Source organism: Theobroma cacao, chromosome 8 (genome assembly GCF_000208745.1).
Source record: "Theobroma cacao cultivar B97-61/B2 chromosome 8, Criollo_cocoa_genome_V2, whole genome shotgun sequence".
In the NCBI taxonomy this organism is placed as follows: domain Eukaryota; kingdom Viridiplantae; phylum Streptophyta; class Magnoliopsida; order Malvales; family Malvaceae; genus Theobroma; species Theobroma cacao.
The window spans coordinates 6805812-6830991 of NC_030857.1; the positions used below are offsets into that span (position 1 = coordinate 6805812).

The 25180-nt window shown below is 33.1% G+C and overlaps 1 protein-coding gene and 1 pseudogene across 1 annotated transcript; both read right to left on the reverse strand.

The window, feature by feature from the left end:
• Nucleotides 3390–7926, reverse strand: LOC18592383 (annotated as a pseudogene).
• On the reverse strand, nt 19468–24356 carry LOC18592385 (metal transporter Nramp5). Its single transcript, XM_007019085.2, has 13 exons — nt 24168–24356; nt 23963–24041; nt 23818–23858; nt 23647–23725; nt 23438–23542; nt 22976–23085; nt 21376–21557; nt 21212–21281; nt 20908–21081; nt 20706–20810; nt 20491–20622; nt 20302–20397; nt 19468–20175 (listed from the first exon to the last, which is right to left on the reverse strand). Exons 1-13 carry the CDS (start codon nt 24327–24329, stop codon nt 19837–19839), a joined length of 1674 nt encoding a protein of 557 aa, XP_007019147.2. The 5' UTR covers nt 24330–24356; the 3' UTR covers nt 19468–19836.

The window sequence follows — 25180 nt, forward strand, 5'->3', positions numbered from 1 at the left end:
CTCAATTAATTTTTTAAACTTTATGAGTGGAATAAACTATTGTCACACCTTCATTTAATTATATTAATTTTTAAATTTTTCTAAACGTAATCTGATGTGAACAACTCTTTAACGTTAATGTATAAAGTAATCTATAACATAAGCTCTTCCCCAGTTTGCCACATTTTAGTTTTCTTATTTTACCACGTGATAGCTTACAGTGTCATTAGAAAAAACAAATTGCCACTGAGTCAAACAAAAAGAATGAAGAATGCTCTTAAAAGGGTGCCCACGCTCAGCTTTGAGGAAAGGAGTTTTAAATGGGGTTTTAAATTTGTGGTAGGACTTCTAAAAGAAAACTCAAATTGCAGGAGGAGAACGGTGGTTAGGCTTTAGACAGGAAACTGGCGGCAAAAAGGAGGGGAATAGAAGAAAAGAGGAAAGGGGAAGAAAGAGGGAGCTGCTGCCGGAAAGGCTTAGGCCAACAAGGGCGACAGCGGCGGGGACTGAGTAATGGAGAGAGGGTTTAGAGAAAGGGGTTGGCTGCTGCCATTGGAAGAAGAAAAAGAGAGCAAAAATGAAGAAATGAGAAAGGGTTGGCAACTAGGGTTAGGTTAAAATTAAAATCACGTGGTTTTGTGAAGGATACCAGAAAAAAAGAAGTGGGTTGGATTCATCCAAGTTCAACCCAGTTCAGGTTTAGTTAATTTACTTTTTATTTGTAATTTTTTTTATATATGAATTAAATTTATGAAAATAGGATAAGAATAAAAAGTGAAACAATTTTTTTTGATAAATGATAAAAAATGAACAATTAAATGAATAAAGTTAATAATGACTTATCAAAATTATTGAAGGATCCCAAAATTATTTTCACAAGGTGAATTAATTCTAAATAATTATAAAAGCATAAGATAAGAAAGTAGTGATTAAAATTGAAGATAATTTAGAAAATTTCATAATTAAAACTAAAAACATTTTAATAAGTGTAATTAATATTCATTTTATTTTGACTCTTAAAAATATTCATTTTATTTTAATAATTTTATTATATAAATTATGTAGCTTATCAATAATTACTTTATAAATATTATATTTTCAAAACATGAATTTTATTTCACTATTAAAATCATGTAGTTAAAAAAATGATTATGTCAACATTAGCATATATTAAGATATAAAAAATCAAATGTTTTTAAAAAAATTTATTTAAATAAAAAATGTTGCTTAGCAAGACATCAAAAAATATTTTTAAAATATTTAATTTTTAAAAAGAATTATCTTTAATTTATCATTATTACTATTGCTTATAACATTTTTAAATTTAAAATCACTTTTCTTTTATTATTATTTTTATGTATAATATTATACAATTTAAAATTACTTTTAATAACAAAATAAACACCCACGCGAAGCGGGGCACCACTTTAGTTAACCTTAAGGTTAATCTTTAGTACATCCACAGGTATTGTCTGAATTAAAATTTATTGCAATGTAGGTGGCATTGCACATAATTGTTCAAATTCATGTTTGACTGAAGGAAAGACTAAAAGATAGAAAGAAGAAAATCAAAGAGTAAAATGAGAAATTGTTTAGTCTCATTGACCTCTAAAACAAAATGTTTGACCTATAACACTAGGATTTGCATACACCTTTGTTTGAGAAAATTAGTAGCTAATTAATCTGTTGTGACCAAATAAGAACACTAGCACACTAATCCATTTCTACCAGTCAAATGGGCCATGCCATCTTCTTTTTCTATCCAGCTTCAATTGTTTTTTCAAAGTGTGAACAGAATTTAGAAATGGTGAACAGAATAATATTATACAATTTAAAATTACTTATAATATTATACAATTTAAAGAACAAAGTTTCATTATCTAGAGTGAGTCTGTCTAGGTGTTTATATATACTTGGGGTGGCAGCTAGGGATGTGGGAAAAGCTTAGTCTCGGCGGGATTGAAGGCATAAAGGTCGAGCTGGTGGGGTCAATGTACATGTTGTTTGGTTCCTTGCACGTATTATACAATTTAAAATTGCTTATAATATTATACAATTTAAAGAACAAAGTTTCATTATCTAAAGTGAGTCTGTCTAGGTTTGTATATATAGTTGGGGTGGCAGCCAGAGATGTAGGAAAAGCTTAGGTAGCGTTTAGTACGAAGGAAGTGGAAGCATATTTTTTGTAATGTACTTAATTAAATTATATTACAGTGTTTATTTTATAACAGATCACTGCAATGTAAAATTACAATGCAATCACATTACATTGTATTCTGTACACTTTTACCCTTCAATTTTATTATCTTGTTAAAAACATTTTGTAACGTTATAATTAAAATAAAAAATATTAAAATAAAATATATAATATAAAAATAAAAAATAAAAATAAAATAAAATATAAGAAATTAAAATGTATATAATATAGGTAAAAAATTAAAATAAAATATATAATATAAAAAATTATATTAAAAAAATAAAATATATAAGATTATAATAAAAAATAAAAATAAAATATATGATATTAAAAATATATTTAGAGATGATATTACATAAAAATTAACAATAAAAAATACAAGTATATTAAACTTACTTTTTAATAAATAAGGATAATTTTGAAAATTAACATTACATTATCACCAAAGTACTTATAATGCTATATTTTTTATATTTTAATTATTATTTTATTTGCATATTAAACATTGTAATGTTATTTTTTTTACAATCACATTACTTGTAATCATATTATTTACAATCACATTGCATTGTAAAGTACTAAACATAATTTTAGTCTTGACGAAATTAAAGGCACGAAGGTGGGGCTGGTGGGGTCAATGTACATGTTGTTTGGTTCCATGCACGTATTTGAGTTTGACTAAGGTTCGTTAGAGCCCAGGGCAGTTTCTATCGTAAAAACCAAAGGAAGTTGAACGAGGCAGGAGATTCAAACATCTGTCAGTACTTGAGCTAGACTTTTTCAGCATCCAATTCGAATCAGAGGAGGGGTTTTCCTTTGATTTGGGTTCACATGGAGCTCTGGGCTTTTGAATTGTCAGACTATGACAACGGTAAAAATTCTAAAAACAGTTTGTTGCAAGGGGTAGTGTTAGAATCAGAGACCTAATGACTGCCACAGCCAGGCCAGCTAAGTGCGAATGTGCTATGGAGATTTGAAATTCTGGGCTCCACCCCGACATTATCATAAGAGCTGCACTACTGATGTTGTGCTCCATTCAAATATATTTGTCCTGATATCTCTCACAGGCCTGTTCCTCCCGTTTTTGCCTTCATAACGTAAACGAAAAGTTACTTCAATGGTTCAAATGGAAAACAATCTTATTACTCTTAGTTTTACCATTATGATAGCAACAAAAGTAATTTGGTCCCCATTCATCATCTTTTCATACACATTGAAGCAGCCGACTCATCTTTAGCATTAGATTAGAGATCAATTAAAGAGATCAAACTTGACATACAATATCCATGTAAGACTAAGTAACATGAGACTCAAAAGATGGGCCCATCTTCGATGAATAGCAGGCATAACACAAAAGTTTGAAAAGCCGTTTTGTTGCAATATGTTACAATTCAAAAAGTTGAATCTTTACTTGTCTTCAAAAGCCCCTGCATCCCAATCTAGGCTGTCCCCTAACTTTCAAAACAGGATTCTTGTGGCATGCTACACAAAGCTCGCATTGTGTTGCTGACCACATCCAGCAGCTGCAAGTACTCATCTGCACCATCCACTAGACGCTGCAAAGCCAATGAGAAAACATAAAAGTCACACCAATAAACAGTTCCATACAAGTGGAACAAAAATAAAAAGGTAACAAATACTTGGACTATGTAAAGAAATTGTGGACTATGGAAGTTCCCAGGGGATAAAAATGGGGAAACAAAGAAAATAAATTGATTGCCCAACTTTATTACCCTCAATTAATTAACTGTTTGTCAATTTCAATCAGTTTAATATATGAAAGGTAGAGCACATGAGTTGCACAAAGAGAGCATGGTTATACAGGTCCAAGACAAATTTTAAAAAGATTTCAGTCATGCCGTACTATTTCTCTGCTTTAGTTGCCGGGCTATGTTAACCAACACCACCCCTGAGCGTGCAAAAGAATAAAAAGAAGAAAGAAGCTAAGTTGATATGGTGAAAGTCACCTTATCTGCCTCAGCCAAACTCTTGCAAATTCTAGCTTTTTGTTCATCTGGTATATCATCTGCCTCAACAACCACATCAAATAACTGGCAGAAGCATTATATTAGTATCAGATACAACTAGACAATGATGACTTATCATGGACGAAAATAAAGAAATTGGACCTGAGAAAGCATCTGAGAAACCGGAAACCCTTCTGCAATAACATTATTGACTTCCTTGTTTGCCAAATCAAAGTTGCCACTTTTGCATGCAGCATAAAGTGCCTCAACAACTTCTTGAGGGATAACCTGATACATTGAAATTTAAGAGTCAAGGCATGCCGAGGTCAGTTAAATAGAGAAAAAACAGAAAGAAAAAAAAAGCACCTAATTGTTATACTTTTATGCAGTTTGCTCTTCACTCGTAAAAAGATTCATGAAAGAAAAAGCCACATTAGATGACAACTTGCTTAGGTGTTTCATGATATAGGTAGCCAACACAGAGAAACACAAAGTACAGAAGTTCAATTTTAATTCAATCTAAACATCTTCTGGTCAGTCTAAATAAATAAAAAAAAGGCCCTACTGGAGAGCAAATTTCCCTTTGCTTATTTTTGCAGCAGCTTATGCATCAACGTCAAGCATCAAGACTCCTTTGTTCTACAGAGCAGTTTTTCATAAACTAGCTATCTAGGGTAAAAGATGATCTGTTCAAAAATAAATCTAGAGAAGTCTAATATTAACCAATGCAAATTTGTATAGTAGAGTTACTAAACTAGGAACTTTAAGAATAATGTATCATATAACTTACCCCAGATAGACTAAGTAGGTCCTTTGACGAAATTGTTGATCCAAATAAGCGAGCAGCTCCCTGCAGTATTCCATAATACAATATTCAGCATTTGTGAAAGGATGAGAGATCTACCCAATTGACCAGCATGACCAATAAACATATACATGCATGTCATAAAAAACAACTCAGAGTTTATAGTGAAAATGAGGAAGATAGCTTTACTGATGCTATCTTCCTAACAATGAAGACCTACAACCACATTATTTGTCGAATACTAAAGCATTAGGCAGTGAAACAGGCTTCAATAAAACAGCAAAATTTGTCAACTTGAAGCCCTAACGAATAGCAAATTTTATCATCATTTCTCACGCAGACATTGAACTTCACAGAACCTCTTTATGAACCAATGTTAACAAGGGTGACTTATTAATCTCACACACACTAAAGGACTACAGCATATTAGTCACGGATATAAACAGCACAGCATAGATAATGCAAACTGCATTTTTGCCCATAAACAATGAAGAATCTAGAGTTCCCAGACAAGGTTATTCATTGTATCATTTTCCAACCAAAAAAAAAAAGTATTCGAGGCTGCCTTCTGCTTTGGACCACGACCAAAGAGTAATACTCAAAAAATTCTGTTAAACCTAACAACGCACAAGCACTTTGAGCATTGAAGCGACCTAAATAAAGTTGCTGATCCTATGTGACCAATTCAGAGACAAATCTTTTGTAGGTACTTAAGAAACAAATAATTGAAGTAATAGAAGATACCAACTTCAGCCTCATCATATTCTTTTTGACCTTAAAAGCTGGCTATTGTCAATTCTATATGCTTGAAATTTAGCAACGATAGATGTTAAATTCAAATTGCATGGGAAAACATATAGAAGACAAATTCCCTCGGGCCTAGGAGAAAGTGTTGTACAAAACAACAACCGCAATACCAAGTAATACTGAGCACAGTAAACCTGTTAGATTTCTAATGGTAACCTGAAATGTGGTTACAATCATTATTTTGACCCAAATGATTACAGCTGCATGGTAGGAATTGAAGGTGAGCCCCCTTCTGGGGAAAGTATCATTTCCAAAGCAGCAAAATAAACTAAGGCCCAATAAACCGGGCTACGGAAGCGAGCAGAAGAGAAAATTGAGTCAAGTTGCCACAAGTATGCAACCAAATTTTCAAAAGCAAAATCATTTTATAAGAGCATAGAGAGAATTAGAACCATCATAATTTCATTAATAATGGGAATATAATGCAATCTAATGCTTACCTGCAAGTATGTAATAGCCCAACGAAGATCACCTTGTGAAAAGGAACTTAATGTTGAAAGAGCCTACAGTGAAACCTCAAATATTTTGTAAAGAAGCCATTTAACATACAATCACTCATAAGACAAGCTTTAAGATCCCAGGTTCAAACCTCTGAATCTAAATGAAGACCTTCTTCATTACAAATATGCAATACACGACTGCTCATTATTTCTTTCGAAAGTGGCTTGAACCTGAACTTTGCACATCTTGAAGCAAGCGGCTCTACATCTTGAAGCAAGTGGCTCTATGATCCTATGAAAATTCTATAACATAATGATTATAATTACCCTTCATTATTTAAAATTTATTATGATATATAAGTAATTGTAGCATTAAACTGCTAAAAGGTTACCAAATTAAACCTATGGTTAAAAACAGAAAAAAGAAACTTGAGGAAAAATAAAAGGAAATGTACCTGCTTATGTAGTTACATATGAAAAAGAATCTTGTAACTTTTGAGTAAGTTTCCATGGTACGTCTCAAGGCATTCTGCAGAGTCAAGTTTAAGTGAAATGAAATTAACATGTGCCTATATGAACTGAATAATACCAGGATGGCTACAGAAAACCAAGTATGCCTGTGCATCTTCTGTCATTGAATCTGCTTCATCCAGAATAATGATCTTGAACGGTGGACAAGGATAACCCCTAGAAAAACACAAAGGAATAAAAAGATTACTGCCACACTTAAAAGAGGCGTAGGGACAACTGTAAGCTGAAGTGGAAATTTTATTTATCACAAAATATGAGAGCATACCCCTGACGCTGACCAGATCCTACAGCAACAGCAGCAAAATCTTTGATCTTTGTACGAACAACATTGATTCCACGTTCATCACTTGAATTTAGCTCCAACACCCTAGACTTGTAGAGTTCAGGTCTGCAGAAATTGATTTGCAGTTGAAGCACAAACAAACTCACGTAAAATGTAAAATGAAACTATTAAATAGTCAACAGGACAGAACATAACTCTTGCGAATTAAGACAACAAAGACATGTTTTCACAAAGCATTACACTTAATGAATAATGATGGAAGCTTAATTCTCAATTTCTACAAAAACTGATTCTAAAATTACCCAAAGAGTTGAAGGGCGATGGCGAGTGCCGTAATGGTTTTGCCGGTGCCGAGTGGGCCGTAGAAGAGCATATGCGGGCGCTAAACAATAAATTAATAGGGAATTAGGGTTTTCAAGATAATAAAAACAAATACTAACGATTATCAGAATGAAAGGAATTTGAAACAGAAGATATATTACATTAGCAGTCCCGAGGGTGTTGGTGAGAACTCGAACCATCTCGTCTTAGTGCTCCACATCTTTCACTTGCTTTGGCCGACTGGGAAACAAAAATATTACCAAATCAAAATATCTATTTAAAAAAATAAGGCAAGCAAAGTAGAATTAAACAAAAAATAAAGAAATTGTGGAAACAAGGAGAGATTTGTACTATTTTTCAACCCAAGGTTGGCAGCTCTGCAAAATTTCTATTTAGCACTGGGTTTGTTAAGGTTTCCATTTTTTAAAACATGACAATGTGTTGGATACCTCTTAAGATAAATAAAACGAAATTAGTCATTTGTAGGAGAAATAGCGGGAATACGTGATCGATCTATAGCATCAATGCACCCTTGAAAATAAAGTCAATATTTACAATCGGTTTTAATTTTAGACCGAACTTCTACAAATTGAAAATCTAGAGTCTTGACTTCTTACTTATAGTTGTCTCGATTTTCCAAATTTATTTTGAATATTGTAATTTATTTCATTGTGTGTACAAGATCAAAGAAACATAATGAGATGTTATCATGTCTTTGGATGGACGTAACTACCCTTTATTCATGAATGTAATTGTAAGTTACAATATTGTATGTGTTTTCATCCTAAGCATTTTATAACTTTCATTCGAAGTTTGTAAAGTTTCACATACCTAATTTCATTCATAAAAATAATTGAAATTATTTTTTTATTTCATTAAGTATTTCAGTTGATTTTTTTTTTAGAAAGAAAATATTCATTAAATTCTAATCATACGGGGACAACGAATGCCTAGTTTGTCGCTCACCAACATCCTTTTAATGGTAAAGGGTGTACAACAAAAAAAAAACAAATTCATCTTCTAAGTAGAAACCTACATTAGTCATAATATCAGCAATTGTGTTGCCCTCTTTGAAGATATGTTTTGTGGTGACATTCCATTGTCGTCCCATCATCTACTTGATGGCCTGAATAATGTCTGAATTAGCACAAAGATGACTTCCTTGAAGAAATTGCCTGTACCGCTTGCTTACTATCCACCTGGAGCTCAATTCTGCGAAAGACCAAGTCCCACACTAAATAGAATCCCTTGTAAATCCCGCATAGCTCAGCTCTATATGTCGAGCATCTAATAAGCCTAGTAGCAAAACCACCAAGCCACTCCCTTTGCAAACCCCGTAAAACACCCCCAGTAGCTAACAAACTAGAAGATTTTCAAAAGGCCCCATCGGTATTCAAATTCACCCAACCACTAGATGGCGCGTCCATCTAACTAAAACCTCATTTTTCCTGCTTGCAGAACCACCAAACTCATCAATAACATAACAAGAGGCATTGACAGATGTCGCAAAGCTGAATATAGTATTAAGGCACCCCTGCAAAGCAATCCATTTCCCTTCAAAAATGAAAATGTTTCTCCACTTCCAAATGAGCCAACAAGTAACACCAAAAAGGACTGACCACAGAATGTTATTAACCACCAATTTGCGACGAGCAAGATTAACAGCAAACCAATCCGTGATAGTCAAGACATTGAAGAAACTATGCAAATCACTAGGTAGCAGACGTTGCCAAAGAACAACAACAAATGGACAATCATGCAATAAGTGAACCACTGATTCTTCTCCCTGTCCACATATAGAACATGCTGAATTGTCAGCTAAATGGCGCCTGGTGCATTCTTTGTTTGTCAATATACATTCATGTAAACATTGAAATAAGAAAGTACAAATCTGATTGGGCCCTTTTCACTGCCACACCATGTTCCATATTCCACCACTATTTACAGATGTGGGCATAGTCGCTTCAGTTAACATGTCATAAGCAAAGGACACCGAGAAGACACCTATTGAAGTTAAAGCCTAAAAAGGTTCATTTGTAGAATCAAAATATAGTGGAGGAAGCATATTAGCTAACATTTTCTGCTTCACTTCAAGCAATACATTAGCTATACATTCCAAGTCCAAAGAGCCATCAGGTTGTAACAAATCTCGAACATGACTGTTATCATCAACAAAGCAACCAACCGATTGTGCAGCCTCCAATAATGATTTTTCACCTAACTAAATATCTTTCCAAAAACGTGCTGTTCGACCATCACCAATAGCCCATTTGATCTTGCCAAAGTTTACTCAAAGCAGACCATAAAGAATAGGCATCACTCCTGTATATATTTTTAGGAAATAAACAAAAATTGAAGTTGTACTTATCCTATAAAATTTTTACCCAAAAAGTAGTAGGATTAGTAACTAGTTTCTAGCACAACTTCATTAAAAAAGCATCGTTCATTCTTGTAAGAGATTTAATTCCCAAACCACCTGTAGTTTTTGGTTGACAAGCCTTCTTCCATTTTATAAGATGCACTTTTGAATTATACAAATCACCACCCCAAAGGAAATTGCAACAGTAGGCCTCAATTTTTCTGTAAGTCTTTACAAGCAAAGATATAGTTTGCATTACATCATGTGGAATTGTGGATAGAATAGACTTAACTAGAGTTAGTCTACTTGCGAATAAAAGAGAAGAGGATTTCCATGAAGAAAACCTGTTATAAACTTTTTTTTCCAAAAACTGAAAATAATTAAACCGCCTTCTACCATGAAATAGAGGCACACCCAAATACTTTCCAAAATCCTCTGAGTAGGCAAAACCTGAGGAAGCTTTGAGATTATTTATGGTATCTCTAGAAACATTCTAGAGCAATAAAGGGACGATTTTGCCACACTCACTTTTTCACTTGAGCAGACACCAAAATATTCCAACACTCCCATAATCACCTCCATTTGTGTTACAGAAGCCTTAGCAAAAGGATAAGATCATCGTCAAATAAAAGGTGTGACAGTGGTAGGCATCTCCTACTAAGTCTGATAGGTTTTCAACAACCATTGGAAACAGTAGTGATAATTCCATGGGCCAATCTTTCCATGCACAAAAACAAATAAATACGGGGAAAGCGGATCTCCTTGTCGTACACCACAAGAAGGACTAAAGCTGTCAAATAATTCACCATTCCATAAAACTTAAGACTTGCTATAGCACAAGCTATCCACCAAAATATCAATCACAGGTTTGGGAATTTTAGCATCAACCAAAGTATTATAAATAAACTCTCATTGTAAGTAATCATAAGCTTTTTCTAGGTCAATCTTGAGCATCATCCAACCCACTTTACCTTGCTTCTTACTGAAATAGTGGACTACTTCCCAAGCAATCATAATATTGTCTATGATTTGTCTGTGAGGGATAAAACTAGATTGTGTTTGCTTTATCAAAATACCCATCACAAGTTTCAATTTGTTCGTAGTGACCTTCATCAAAACTTTAAACATATTCAGTAGCAAGCTAATAGGTCTAAATTGGGTAATTATTTCAGGGTTCTTTACCTTAGGAATTAGGATAATGACTGATCTACAAAGTTCCTCGCCCACTGCCATACCATCAAATACATTCTTCACATAACTAATTATATTGTCTCCAACAGTGTTCCAATGAGACTGAAAGAACAATGTCGAAAAACCATCAACACCAGGGGCTTTAAGTGGCTTCATCTCAAACAGAGCATTACGTACCTTTTCACTTTCCACTGATCTGAGCAAATTACTATGTTCTGATTGATCCAAAACAAGGAACATACCTCTAATTGGGAAAGGTGGGAGAACATCATATTCTCATGCATATAACTTGCCAAAGAAATCAACCGCATGATTCTGAAGTAACTCTTGATTGTCACACCAGGAATCGTCCTCAATTTTGAGTTGTGGGATTTTCATTTTGCTCCTTTGACGTGTTGCACGAACGTGAAAGTAAATAGTATTTCTATCTCCTAATTTAAGCCAATCCATTCTGAATTTCTACATCCAAAAGATCTCCCCCTGTAATAGCACTATCTGATATTCTAATTTCAAGTTAAATTCAAGTAATCGAAAATCTCTAGAAGGATGAATTTCAAGGGCCTTCGCAATGCCACCAAGTCTAGCCAAGAGTCTTTTCTTCCTGTAGAAAATGTTACCAAACACTGCCCTGTTCCACTATTTCACTTTAGTTGTAAAGTTCTGTAATGCATCACAGATAGGTAGATTATTTTCCCAAAATTGCTAAACAAAATTAGGAAATTCCAAATGAGAAAGCCATGTAGCTTGAAATCAAAATCCCACACCATGTGAAACAACTTGTCTTTCACTTGTTCTACTCAAAATAGGACAATGATCAGAAACAACACGAGGGAGATGTTGTACAGAAGTTTTATGAAATCGTAGCTTTTAGTTAGAAGAACAGATAGCCCTATAAATTCTTTCAGCCACAAGTTATTTCCTCCATGTATATCTCGATCCTTAAAAGCCCATATCAAGTAATTTAAGGTCATTCATAAAAGATTGGAACAAAGAATATGGTCGACTACCCCTCGTTGAACCTCCAAGTTTCTCATGTGAAAACAGGAAAGCATTGAAATCACCAATAATCATCCAGGGTCCACTGATAGTGTCTACAAAATAATATAGTTCCTTACATAATTCTTTTCGATTTCCATATACTGCAAAAACATACTATAGATCTATAGATTGATAGTTGACAATCAAATGAACACGTTGGCTATGATTTCTCATAACAGAGATTTGAACTATATTATTCCATAGTAACCATATTCCACTAGAAAAACTTGTGGCCTCAATACGGTGTAATCTACCAATATTAATCAAACAAATTATCCTATTCGCCGACTTGCCACTAACTCGAGGTTCAACAATAATCATAATGGAAATCTCATACTGCCTTATGCAATCTTTCACAGTCCTTAAAAAATTGGTACTATCTATACCTTGACAATTCCACACTAGAAAATTCACTGACATTAATACAAAGTGAGAAAGAAAGAGATGTCCAAGGGTTACCTACAAGTTCACCTGCTGTCCATCTACGAATGTGGAATTAACCTAAATGATTTAGTGCTCACCCATAGACTTCAACTTTTGTGAAGGACCACTACTTTGATTTTTTGAAACCCTGTTCAAATATTCTACAGTGTTTAACTCTGTCACCTTGACCTTTAAAACAAAAGGCTATTTAACAATCGTGCTTTCTTTGTAAGGGAGGTATTTTGAATTCCATATAACGTAATACCTCCATGCCTCACCCCTATGTATGGAAAAGAGACTCTGTCTTTCTTTTTAACAGTGAGGACTTTGAAATCCAATGCATGATTATTAAATCGAACCATAGAATGTTTCTTTGGGTCAAAAGAAGTAGGTTATAGTAAAGCCCTATCCTCCTGCTTCTTTTTGTGTTAGCCCTGAAATAGTATCAATTTTATTGCCATTAGCTTCCTTACTAGTTTCGAGATTTTCTACGGCCACATTAGCACGCTCTGCAGCACAATCCATCGCTAACATAACCTCTTTACCATTCTTTTTTAGTGACAAAGTTGGCCATTCAGCACCATTAAATGAAGTAAGAGATTGATCACGGCTTGTCTACAATACCAGTATTTCCTTAAAATTTTTGTTCGCAAAGGCTTCATGATTAGTTTTCCTACAAGCATACCAAGCAAAAGGTTCTCTTATTCTTGTAGCCTTTGTTATGAGGGTCTCATTTACAGCTAAACCTTCCAAAACTGAAAACCTTGAACCATTGGGTTGCTGCTTGGTAGACCTTGGATTCATGGTGGAATTTTGTTTGACCAAACCACTCCTAGGCTTACGTCTGGTTACTAATATCCATGGATCAAACGACTCTTCACTTGCTTAAGACCCACTAGGTGTTTCTTTTTCAACATTAAAAGCTTTAATCTATAAATCAATACCACAACACTCTCCTTTCAAATGACCATACAAACCACACAAAAAACAAACTTTAGGAAGGCCTTCGTACTTAATGGTCTACATTTTCCCATTAAGTAGAAATCTAAGGATCAATGGCTTCGAAAGATTTAACTTAACTGTCATACGAGCAAATTTGTCACATTTTTCTGAATCGATATTATAGTTAATTTTCTACAGCTTACCCAGAAGAGAAGCAATTCTTCTTAAAATTGACTAATGGTTTAAATAGAGAGGCATACCAGGAAGCCTTACCCACACCGCTACCATAGATAGATTTTGATAACCCCTGACATATGACGGAGTCCAAGGATTTACCATGAGGTACCTTCTAGGAGGGCTTTTAGATAATCATCTTCCTTTGCAAATTTAATCATAAAACTCTCTCCTCATCTAAATCAACGATCGAATATTTTCCTTTAAAAGCCCATAAAAATTCAATCTTTTCGTTTAATAATTTGAATGAGATAGATCTCCCCAATAAATGTACAATAATAGATTTCCTCCAACGTTTTGCTAGTTCCTCATGCTTTTTTTCTAAGATTTTGATCAATAGGATGCCTTCATTCGTTTCAAACTTAAAATCCTCTGTTTTGTGTCCTTTAGATATACTGTTTTATGCATCAACATCAACCAGAGATTCCTTGTTATTCGTTTCATCCCATCTGTATCCATATCATTTCTGAAAATAAATCCTCTCCTTCAAAATTCATCAATGCATCCCCGAAAGAAGGATTGTTATGGACCATAACTATATTGCCAGTAGACAGCCTCTCCAAACTCTTACTATGTAGACAAACTTTTTTTCTAGATTGATCATCCAAAAGTGAAGGAGTGTCCATCTTGAGTAACGAACCTTCCGTCGCCTATACCTCAATTCTTTTCTCTTCTTAGGGCTTGTTTGTTTTTAGTGTTTAAGATACGGGAAAAATTTGATGCGATATATAATTGTACTAGTAGCTCCTTCATAAATGTTTTCATAAAACCTTTATATTTTATTCTTTTTACAACTTATACTGATGTTTTGATTTCGTTAAAGGACATATGTTTGATAATATCAAAATATGTAAGTAGAAATCCAAATATATCAACTAAAAAACAAATATTATTTCAAATAAATCAAATGGAACAAATAACAATTCAAATAAATATAGCATGGATAATAGCAAATTCTTTCAAATACCAATTCAATTACACATAACAAGTAACACAAGTGTAAAGAGAAAGTATTTTAAAGTTCAACATCAGCTTAAAACAAACAAATCAAATCTTAAACTAATCAACTACTCTCACCATAGTTTTTGGGTAGATTATGCTCATATAGAATCCAATGTAGCTTATCACTTAAATCTAGCAAAGAAATAAAAACGAGTCTATTTTCTTCTTTTTTAATCAATTGTAGTGCAAAATTAAATTCATCTACACTTAATCTCCCTTCATTTTGTATAGATTTCAATGCTCGAACATACTCCGAAATACTATATTGTCTTGTGGCTTGTGATGATATTGAAATTTTAGCACTTTCAACTACGTTATGAGTTTTTGCTGCCTCACACAGTCATTCCAATATTCTTTGCAAGCTTTCTGTAGTCTTAATTGTTGCTTTACCATTTGTCAATTTTTTTCCCATTTTTTTCCTCTTGATTTGGGTGTTTACCATAAGACTTTCATCTTCATCACAACTGATTTCTTTAGCATCAGATTCAACACTATCTTGTAGTGAAGTTAGATTTACAGATTTGACAGTATCTTTAATTGGTACACTCATCGCTATTGTCTATGCATTTTGACTGGTGGCTACTATATCTCCAAATATAAATTTCAATTCATTAGCATGTTCTAGCCGGTGATACCAAAATCTAGCATATTTTGGATTAACTTACACAAACATTAGAGATAAAGAAACTTTTAAACAATGTGCATATATAAAATAATTTATAGTAGCTAAAACATGTAGACACTGTAATTTTACTTAGACAAATAAAAAAATTAATTAAATAATTAGAAACGAAATAATAAAAAAAAAGAGAGAAGAAAAGAAAAAAGAAAGAGTACTGGAAGGGCGCGGACGCACGTTGCCAAAACCAAAATTTCATAGCATGCATTTCATTTTGCCTCACATTTGCATTCCATTTTATGTTGAATAGGAGATAAAATAAGTGAATAATAGCTAAGAAAATAAAATAAAATTAAAAATTAAAGCCTAATAGGATAATCTAAAAATGGTACCGTTCATGGAAAGGGCGTCTCGGGGGTCCTAATCATTCCCCTGGCGTAACCGTACTCTCGAACCTAGATCACGAAAAACGTAGACCAGTTTAAGATTCTTTCGATGGGCTTAAATCTAATTAAGACTCTATTGATTAGAATCGAGTCAATAGGTGACCAATCCCACCTAGTAAAAAAGATTGGTGGCGACTCCTAGTTTTAGAGTTTTCACTCATATCTGACGATCGGGTTCCCGGACCTGCACGTTACGACAAAACATATAAAATTTAAAATATTTACTCTTATTTTAGCTTCACACCATGTGACATCAGCTTCGATGGTTCCCATCTTGTGGTTCCAAACTAAACTTGTTTCTTTACCCTTCAATTGATTCTTTAAAATCCATTCATTTCTTAGACTATCCAGTTTATTTTTCAATTACTTTTGAATATAGTTTTTATTAGCACGAGCATTAAATTCCTCTACTACAACTTCCCATCTTTTAATTGTGAATGAAAAATCTGGTTTCCATACTTAGGAATCTCATTTTTACAAATTTGAAGTAAGATTTTGGTAATGACCAAATTCAACTTTGCATTATATTATGATTTTTCTGAAATTTTAGAATTTGGTGGAGGCATTTCTTAGCTAGTCATAAATTGCACAAGACATATAATGCAATAAATCTTGTGTTATCACTATCCAAGAACTGATCATTCGGCCAAAATGGTCTATTAGAATCACATATGCATTACACCTAATACAATTAAATTAAAATGCATAACAAGGCAAAAGATACTTAAAATTCACACAAGTATATGTTACTCACAAATCATCTAACATGGCACCAAATCGTGCATAACATTTAGGGACACTTACAGGAAAAATCAAAAATAGGCAAATTACGATAAATCATATCCACAAAAAGACAATGATTTCTAGAAAAGTAACAGTTAGTTATTTGAATACATTTTTAATCATTTGTAACTTTAATAAAATTCTATACAAATCAAACTTCAATATATTTACTTGCACTTTGGAATAGGAAAACGACTATATATTAGAACAAAAGCAACCAGATAAGACTATTGGATGTAGAGCTACCCCATACTAGTTCATCAACCATATGCTGATATAAACCCAAAATATAAGACTCTTCAATCAAGATCTTTCAAAAATTTTAATGGATCTAAGATCTTTACCAAAAACTCAAAACAACAGTATTGATTCTCTAAGCTATTTGGCAAGAACTCAAATGCATATCTCAAAATTAAAAGAAATAAAAAGATATTCTAAAGCTCAAGAAAAAAAAAACAGCAGAAAGAAAAAGAAGAAATAGTACCTAAATGCTACTTTGAATTTTTGATTTCTTTTCTCTTAATCTTTGTAAGAACAAAAAAATCCCAGTTAAATCTTTTGTTGTTTTTTTTAGTAATATTTGGAGAGAGAGTTAAAAGAGAGAAAGATCGCGATTTGTGATGGAAAGGTGTATTTGCAGAGAAAGGGAGAGGAGAGGGAGATTGATTGAGAGAGTTTTTAAGAGGGTAATGGAGAAAATTTTTTTAATAGAGAATATTTTTGAAACAAAAAAAAAATTCTCATAAAAAACTGACGTATTTAGAAAAAAAAAGAAATAGCTTCTTTATCGAGTTTTTCTTGAAGCTTTGTGTTTAAAGCTTCTCAAAATTCTAATTAACTAGACTTTTACTTTTAAAAAGTAGATAGACTGAAAAAAAATTAAACCAAAATAGATGCTAATAATTTTATATGTTTATAAATTCTTTTAACGTCTAAGACCTTTTTAATTTTATAAAAATTTTATCAAAACAACAAATTTGCATTTGAAAACATACAATAAGTGTTTTTGTTTCACATAAAATCAAGTATTTATTATGATTTTACATGTTTATAAATTTTTGTCACAAAAAGATTTTATTTTTTTACAAAAAAACTTATTAAAATAAAATATTTACGTTGAGACTTTTTTTTTTCGTTCAAAACCACTTATAAATGCATCCTACAAAAAACACTTTATTTTCATCTGAAAAAACCAATCAATGTAGAAAGTTGCAATAGATAATATGAAATAATTACTTTTATTTCGTACAAAACCACTTATTCCTTTGTAGTATTACATGGCAAGAAGCAATTTGTAATAGCAGCAGCAGTGATACGAATAAAAAAGATATAAAAAGAAAAACAGTGAACAGCTTATACTTGATCCTGTTGACAAGAATTTCATAATGAAAATGTCTTCAAGTATGTATACAGTATACAATTCAAATTCTTCACTAACTCAGCCGAATCAATGTTGCTTTTCCCAAAACTGTGAGCAAAATGAAGATCCTATTCCTAAGCTACAAAATCACCATTTACATCTAACTTCATCCAACAGAGTATTGGAAGGCACCTGTATACCGGGATGGTATCCATTGGGCTATTTGCTCAAATCTTGGAAAAACTCCTGAGGTATTGATGCAGGGCAGTACTTCTTTGCCACAAATTTGTACTGATGCAGATGAAAATATGTCAGACTATTAAAACTTTAAAACAACGAATAAGATTGACATAAAACTAAGCAACCTGCAACTCAGCAAGTTACCAAAATCTGTTATTTACCCTTTTATAGTGAAGGTGAACTTATTAATTCAGTATGGGACAAGTTTCAGTTCTTGCATCAACCGCATATTCATTTGGTGGATCATATTATTTGGACCCTTATCATACTGAAAACTTGGACCAACCACAGTATTATAGTAAAACTCTTGCCCGGGGAAGATGGAGAACCTACTCACTTTATGCTGACTGTAATTTTCTCTGATTGCTGGCAAATTAGCACGACCACCATTACGACAGAGATGATGCAGTGACTTCACACAGTCACGCATATCAGAGGGCTGGTACAGTGTGTAATGTTCCAAAATAGAGTCATATGCAGCAGGTAAAAGAAGTAAACAAATATTACCTAATAGAAGCTATACAAAAGTAGAACAAATTAATAAGCATCAGAAAAAGAACATATAATCTGAATAAGTTGGTATAGAACAAATAAACTTTCCGTGGGACATACCCAAGGTTTCTTTGTAGGAGAGACTATAAACTTGGCCAAGAAAGCAGCAGAAGCAGCTATGAGCGATGGAGCATAATGAAGCATAGTGTACTCAAGAAGTGACAACTCCACAATATAGTTGGCCAAACATTCAAACTGCATCGATTGAACCTACAAAAGGCAGGCATATATTACCATCATCAGTTACTGTGGTTTTGATATCATTAGTAAACAGAGGATTGCTAACAAAGCATGATGGCTTGAACCAATGGAGTGATTCCCATATCCAATTATATCCTTTAACTAGGGAAAAAACAAATGAAACAACCACATCTGCTGGGCAGATTAATGTTCTTGTCTACTAGTATTGGCAGATTAATTAAATTCGGATTTAATTATGAATTCTTGAGATTAATTACCAAAAATTAATTTTGTATAATAAATTATTTACAAAATTTTAGAATATCCCAACAGAATCAGAATGGCATCTAATTTGTGTTTTATCTTGCTCGGTATACTCTTCACATATGGATTTTTTTTCACTTTTTTATTTTTATTTTTGTTTTCTTCTGTGATAGATCAACTGATCAAGTACAGCTGTACAGGCGGATTCCTGAGGCATGGAAAGCGCCTGCGTCATGAATCATGGTTTTAATTGTTTTATGTTTCTCTTTTTTTTTTTTTTTTTATAAAGAAACTGAGTTGGTTTCAACGTGAATCATGGTGTTTTTTATTTTAGTAGTATTTTTTTATTTTATAAATAGAAGTGATTCAGTTTGATTCTATCAACTCAGTGGACTTAATATTTTATGCATACTAATTTATAGTTGCTAGTAAACTAGTACCACATGATGATGCGTCACAGAGTAGAATTCAGAAAGATTGAGGTCAGCTATTAGATTACAAAAATGAAATAAACAGGAGATCATCTTTATTCATTAACTTAATACGCTATAAACAAGAAAGAAAAAGAAAGGGGAAATATGACCATACTAATTAGATTATCGCTTTTCATTATTTCTTCCTGTGCAACTATTAGACTTAGTTTTCACAGCAAAACTTAACAACTCTTTTTTTTTTTTTTCTTTTTTTGGGAAAGAGAGGTTACACATGCAAATACTATCAAAACCTGAGAAACAGAAGGAATCTAGTCATAATTTAACTTCCGACAGGCTTCGAAACATCTTCATCGTACAACTCCCTAAGCAGACAAGCTGCTTTATCATAGTTTAACAGCTTAGTTGGTAATTGGACTTGATTTGAGAGATTAAAAACCACCTACTCTGGCAGTGGGATGTCAGCTAAATCCTGCCTGTAAGGGACATTGTCTGCCCGGAAGGACCCGTCAAGGTTGCTAAGCCCACTCTCCATCCGAGCTTGGGCAGTTGGGTCGTTCTTGTCGGGCTCGATATATGTTACAACAGTGTCCTTTCGGAAGGTTAGATAGATGACTGACAGGATGTAGATGGCCATTAGAGGAAACACGATGATTCCGATGAAAACATTTCCGACTTTTGGTAAATCATTGTGAATCAACCAACCTACAAAGGCTGTGCTCAAGTAATAGACGTTGATACCGATGATTCCAAGGCCTAGTATCCATGAAATCACAATGATCTGCAAACAAGTATGGTCAGCTACAGAATAATAATAATAATAATAATAATAATAATAATAATAACAGTAAACCAGAACAGGATAATAAATTACAAAAAGGACAGAAAGTGCTATACTGTTACTCACATATATAGAATTCTTGTACGGTCCCATCTTGGTTGAGCTGCTACTGAATTTCAGAAGTGGGATGAGAGCAAATGGCAGCTCAAATGATAGAATCATCTGCAAAATTTGTTATGACAATTACAATTAGTTTAGCTTAAAACATGGATTCTGGCTCGAATATTGGAAAATCAATCCTAGTTATTTTCTGACCGATGCAATGATGATTAGTCTACCGGCCCCTTGAGATCCACCAATGATGGACACAATAAGACTGGGTGTAATGGCAATGCTCCTAGTCATTAAGTTCCTCACCCATTTCTTCATTTTAAGATCCAAGAAGCCCTGAAAGAAATATAAATGATATAGATTAAGTGTCAATAAATTAATAACTAAGCTCTCCAATATTTAAGGTTCATCTGCAAGACCTGCATGATAAATTGTCCTGCATAAGTGCCTGTAATTGTAGAGCTTTGCCCCGAGGCAAGAAGTGCAACGGCGTAAAGGGTTGAGCTAGACTTTCCCAGCACATGCTGCAGAGGCGAAGTCATAGATTTTGTTTTTTGTTAAGGATTAGTCTCTTAATAGTACTTTTTCATAATGAATTTTAGTACTAGTAGTAGGTTGAACCTGGAGCATGAAAGAAGCAGAGTCGAGGGTAAGATTGCTGCAACGATCCTGGTCTTCACTAGAGAGATTATCGGCTAAGCAGACGGTGCCCGTCACCGAGACAACCGCTACGTTGATCAAAAACGCCACAAACAAGGCGAAGCCGCTCTCCATCAGGAAATATCTACACGCAGCCTGACCAAATTAAAGACAACAAACAGAAGCTAAGCACAGGAATAAACCAGAACTAGAGCATTACAACTTCATAGCAATTGTTTTTTGTGATTTTTTTTTATTTTGTTTAAATGAGATCATTTTGGCTTACATTGATGCCACGAACAGAGTTGGGTACTTTTCTGGAGAGCACGAGAGCAGAGTGGAGAAAGAGATTGTGCCTGTTCAGAGAAAATGACACGTGGTGTAATTATTTATAGCATTTTCTTTATTTTATGCATGATATATAGAAGAGGTGATTGGCCCAAATCTTACGGCATAACAAGCGCGCCCAAGAGGGCAATAGCGTCGCCGGTGGCTCCTTGGCCGGAAAGCTTGGGCACAAACATGCCCTTTAGAACACCAGTCGCCGGAGGTTTTACATAACTCATTTCCCCAAAGAAACATGCGGCCATTACAAAAACCATCACCGCTATCAGCATTTCCAGCTTCCTTATCTGATTAACCAAAACTCAGAGATGATAATTAATCAAAATTTAGACCACGTAAATTACTACGTGTTTTCATTTCTTTCATTAATAAACTTTCTTAGATTTTACTATATTGTTTTTGCTTATGAGAGACTTCGTAGTATGTGTTTTATGCATACTGTTTTGTATTTAGAAAAAAAAAAAAACAAAACAGCAATTTGTGATGGTTCAATATATGATTGGAAGTACTTAGCAATTAATTAGCCCATGTTTAATTTGTGCATGATGTCAACTTATGCTAGTCCATTTTGTTTAATAAAGAAGAAAAACCTAATCCACTTATATATATATATATTCATAATTAACCTTGGCAACATTTTCTATTACGCCATCAAGAGTCTTTAGCCAATCAAGACTAAAGATTTGGAAGTAGCAGATTGAAGGTTGACTCAATAAAACTACACCTTTAAAAAAAAAAAAACCATGGCAACATTTTCTTTAATGAATAAAAAATCATACAACTATCAGTGGATGCAAATTATTCGGGAATGTGAAAGGGTAAAATTAGGAAATTTTTAATAAAAAATCCAAAATTAAAAAAGAAATTATAACTTGTAATTTTTTTTAATTTATATGGATTAGAACAAGGAATGAAAACTGAAAAAAACTTTCTGAAATAAGCTTTAGACCTGTAGTATGACAAAGCGAGACTAGGTCAAGCATGAGCCATCATAATCATAATTCTAATCAAGATAAGCTAAACTAAACATATGCCAATCCATACTAATCCACACTTTGATTCTGTCACCATAATTCTAAATTTAACAACTTGAAGAAACGTTATAATAAACAAATTGATCATAACCAACAAGTTGAAATATACAATTATTTCATTAATTACTTTAATTTCTACTTAATTTAAGTCACGTTTTTTTGGTAATTAGTAGAATCAACACTGTAGATTTTCAGAAAAATTACTTATATAGCATATGTAATTTAGCTTATCTTCGTAAGGGAAAACACAAGTAATATGGGTTTAACTATTATACTATGGTAGGAAAACGAGCAAATTTTGCCATTGAAATTACATTTTCCTATTCCAAATGGAATGTTCATCAAAATATATATATTTATGTCCAAATATTTATCAAATTATATGTTCCCTTTCCTTTTTTTTAAACATCTATTTAAAACATTTATTCTTACATTTTATATTAATTTTCATGATTCTTAATTATATTTTTTTGACATTAAATATAATAAAAATATTTTTAAAAAAATTTCAAATGTTAATATAAAAATCATAAAACTGTATTGAGAAATATCAAGGAAAAAAAAGCACATTTTATGAAAAAGATTGGGGAACACTTTATTTATAAATGAGATTTTTTTAAAAAAATTTGACCCAAATGAGAATTCAGATATACAAAGTAGAGTTTGATTACCCCATATCTTTGCAGGCTCAGGAGGAGGAGAGTGCTTAAACCAGTGCAGAGAACCCCAGCCCAAACTGGGACATGAAACAGTATATTTAATGCAAAGGCTGTCCCAATCACTGCCACAAATTAAATGCATCAAAACAAGTGGTCAACATGTGTAAGCATAAACCAGGAAAGTTACCTGTTTCTTAATTTTATATTGTTTGAACTATGATTTTGCCTTTAGATTGAATTAATTTCATTTAATTTGTATATATTAATTCTAATTGTGTGTAAGTATATGAGTATTTAGTTCATTGATTAATTTATGATTTCTTATTTAAAAAAACAGAATTTGAATCTCTTTTTTTAATTATAAAAGAAAAGAATTCTGATTGTGTGCAAGTTTATTTGATTTAAAGTTCATATCACATGCACACTTCTTTTGGTAAATCAGTGGACAATTTGGTAACCGAAATAATTAAACACCTTCAGGAATATCAGCAGCTATGACAGCAAGCTCTGCAAGCAACCACAGGCAATATTTGATCAATACTGGGTACTCAGCCTTGCACAATTCTGATAAGTGCTTGCCTGAAAGAAAGAAGTAATTCAGAACAGGGTAAGTGTCTAAGTTAATTATATCAGAAATGAAGTTCATTAATTATTAGAATGATCAGAGATACTTAATTAATTACCAGTGCTGACTCCAAGATTAGCAGCAAGAGACTGGATTATGAGAGCAAACACTAATCCAATTAACACCACCCACAGTAGCTGAAATTTGCAAGATATTCTTGCAGTCAATCATCTCATTGTATATCATTATTCACTTGTTAAAAATTGAGTAACCAATCTCTTTAGTTTACCTCATATCCATGGTTGGCTCCTGCTTGCATATCAGTTTCCACTGTGACATGCATGACACCATAGAGATGATGATCATAATCAAGTCGCAGGCACAGAAAAAAGATTTGAGGGATGGAAGGAGGGAGAAGGAGTGAGAGGACTTACGGTTGCCAGGATCAAGATAAGCTAATGAGACAAGGAAACCAGGGCCTACAAATGACAAAAACTTTCTCCATCCAGGTTTCTGAACATCAAAGAGATCGATCAGAATTAAACCAAATGAGTAGAAAACAAGAAGTGCAAATATACAAACGAACTCAGGCTAGCTATGAATCAATGAAAGCATCAAATTTTAAAAAAGAAACCAGACCTCATGATCTGGGTCATGATTATGATCACTGTTTTTGTTGTCGTTACTAGGGAAGGATTCCGGGGTGCTTCCCTCCACATTGACAGCAGCTATACGGTTGCTCCCTCCACCCCATGATTTTGGAAGTGCAAGATCAGTCGCTTGCTGCTGCAAACTTCCCATCACTCTCTTTCTTCACAACAACTATATTGACACACATATTTAAGAAACTTAAACTGTATTTATAGTGCAACATCGCACATTTGTCCTAAAAGGACAGCATAACAGTCCAGGTTTCTTAATTTCCTTTCTTATCTTCCATACGGCCCTGACACGGTGCTGCTACGTGACGAGTCGCTATCTTTACCTTAGTAAACAATGATTTTTCACATAGCAAATAGAGCTAAGTTTCTTGTCCCCTTATCACTACCATCGAATTGAAAAACTACAACTTTTTACCTAAATTATTTGATACTTGTATTTTTTTTAACCTCAATTAATTTTTTAAACTTTATGAGTGGGATAAATTGTTGTCATACACCTTCATTTAATTATATTAATTTTTAATTTTTTTTAAACGTAATTTGATGTGAACAACTTTTTAACTTTTATCTCTTATGAAATTTAACGACTTTATTATTAATGTATAAATGTAATTAATCTTAAGGTTTTTTTTTTATAATTAAGGGAGGAGGGATTCGAATCCTACTCTTTAGACAAGGGATCATACACCAATCAATGAATTAAATACTCGGATGCATAATTAACCTTAAGATTAATCTTTGTTACATCCACAAGTATTATCTGAACTAAATTTATTGCCATGTAGGTGGCATTGCACATAATTGTTCAAATTAATGTTTCACTAAAGGAAAGAGTAAAAGAAGACAGAAAGAAGAAAATCAAAGGGTAAAATGAGAAATTGTTTAGTCTCATTGACCTCTAAAACAAAATGTTTGACCTATAACACTAGGATTTGAATACACCTTTGTTTGAGAAAATTAGTAGCTAATTAATCTGTTGTGACCAAACAA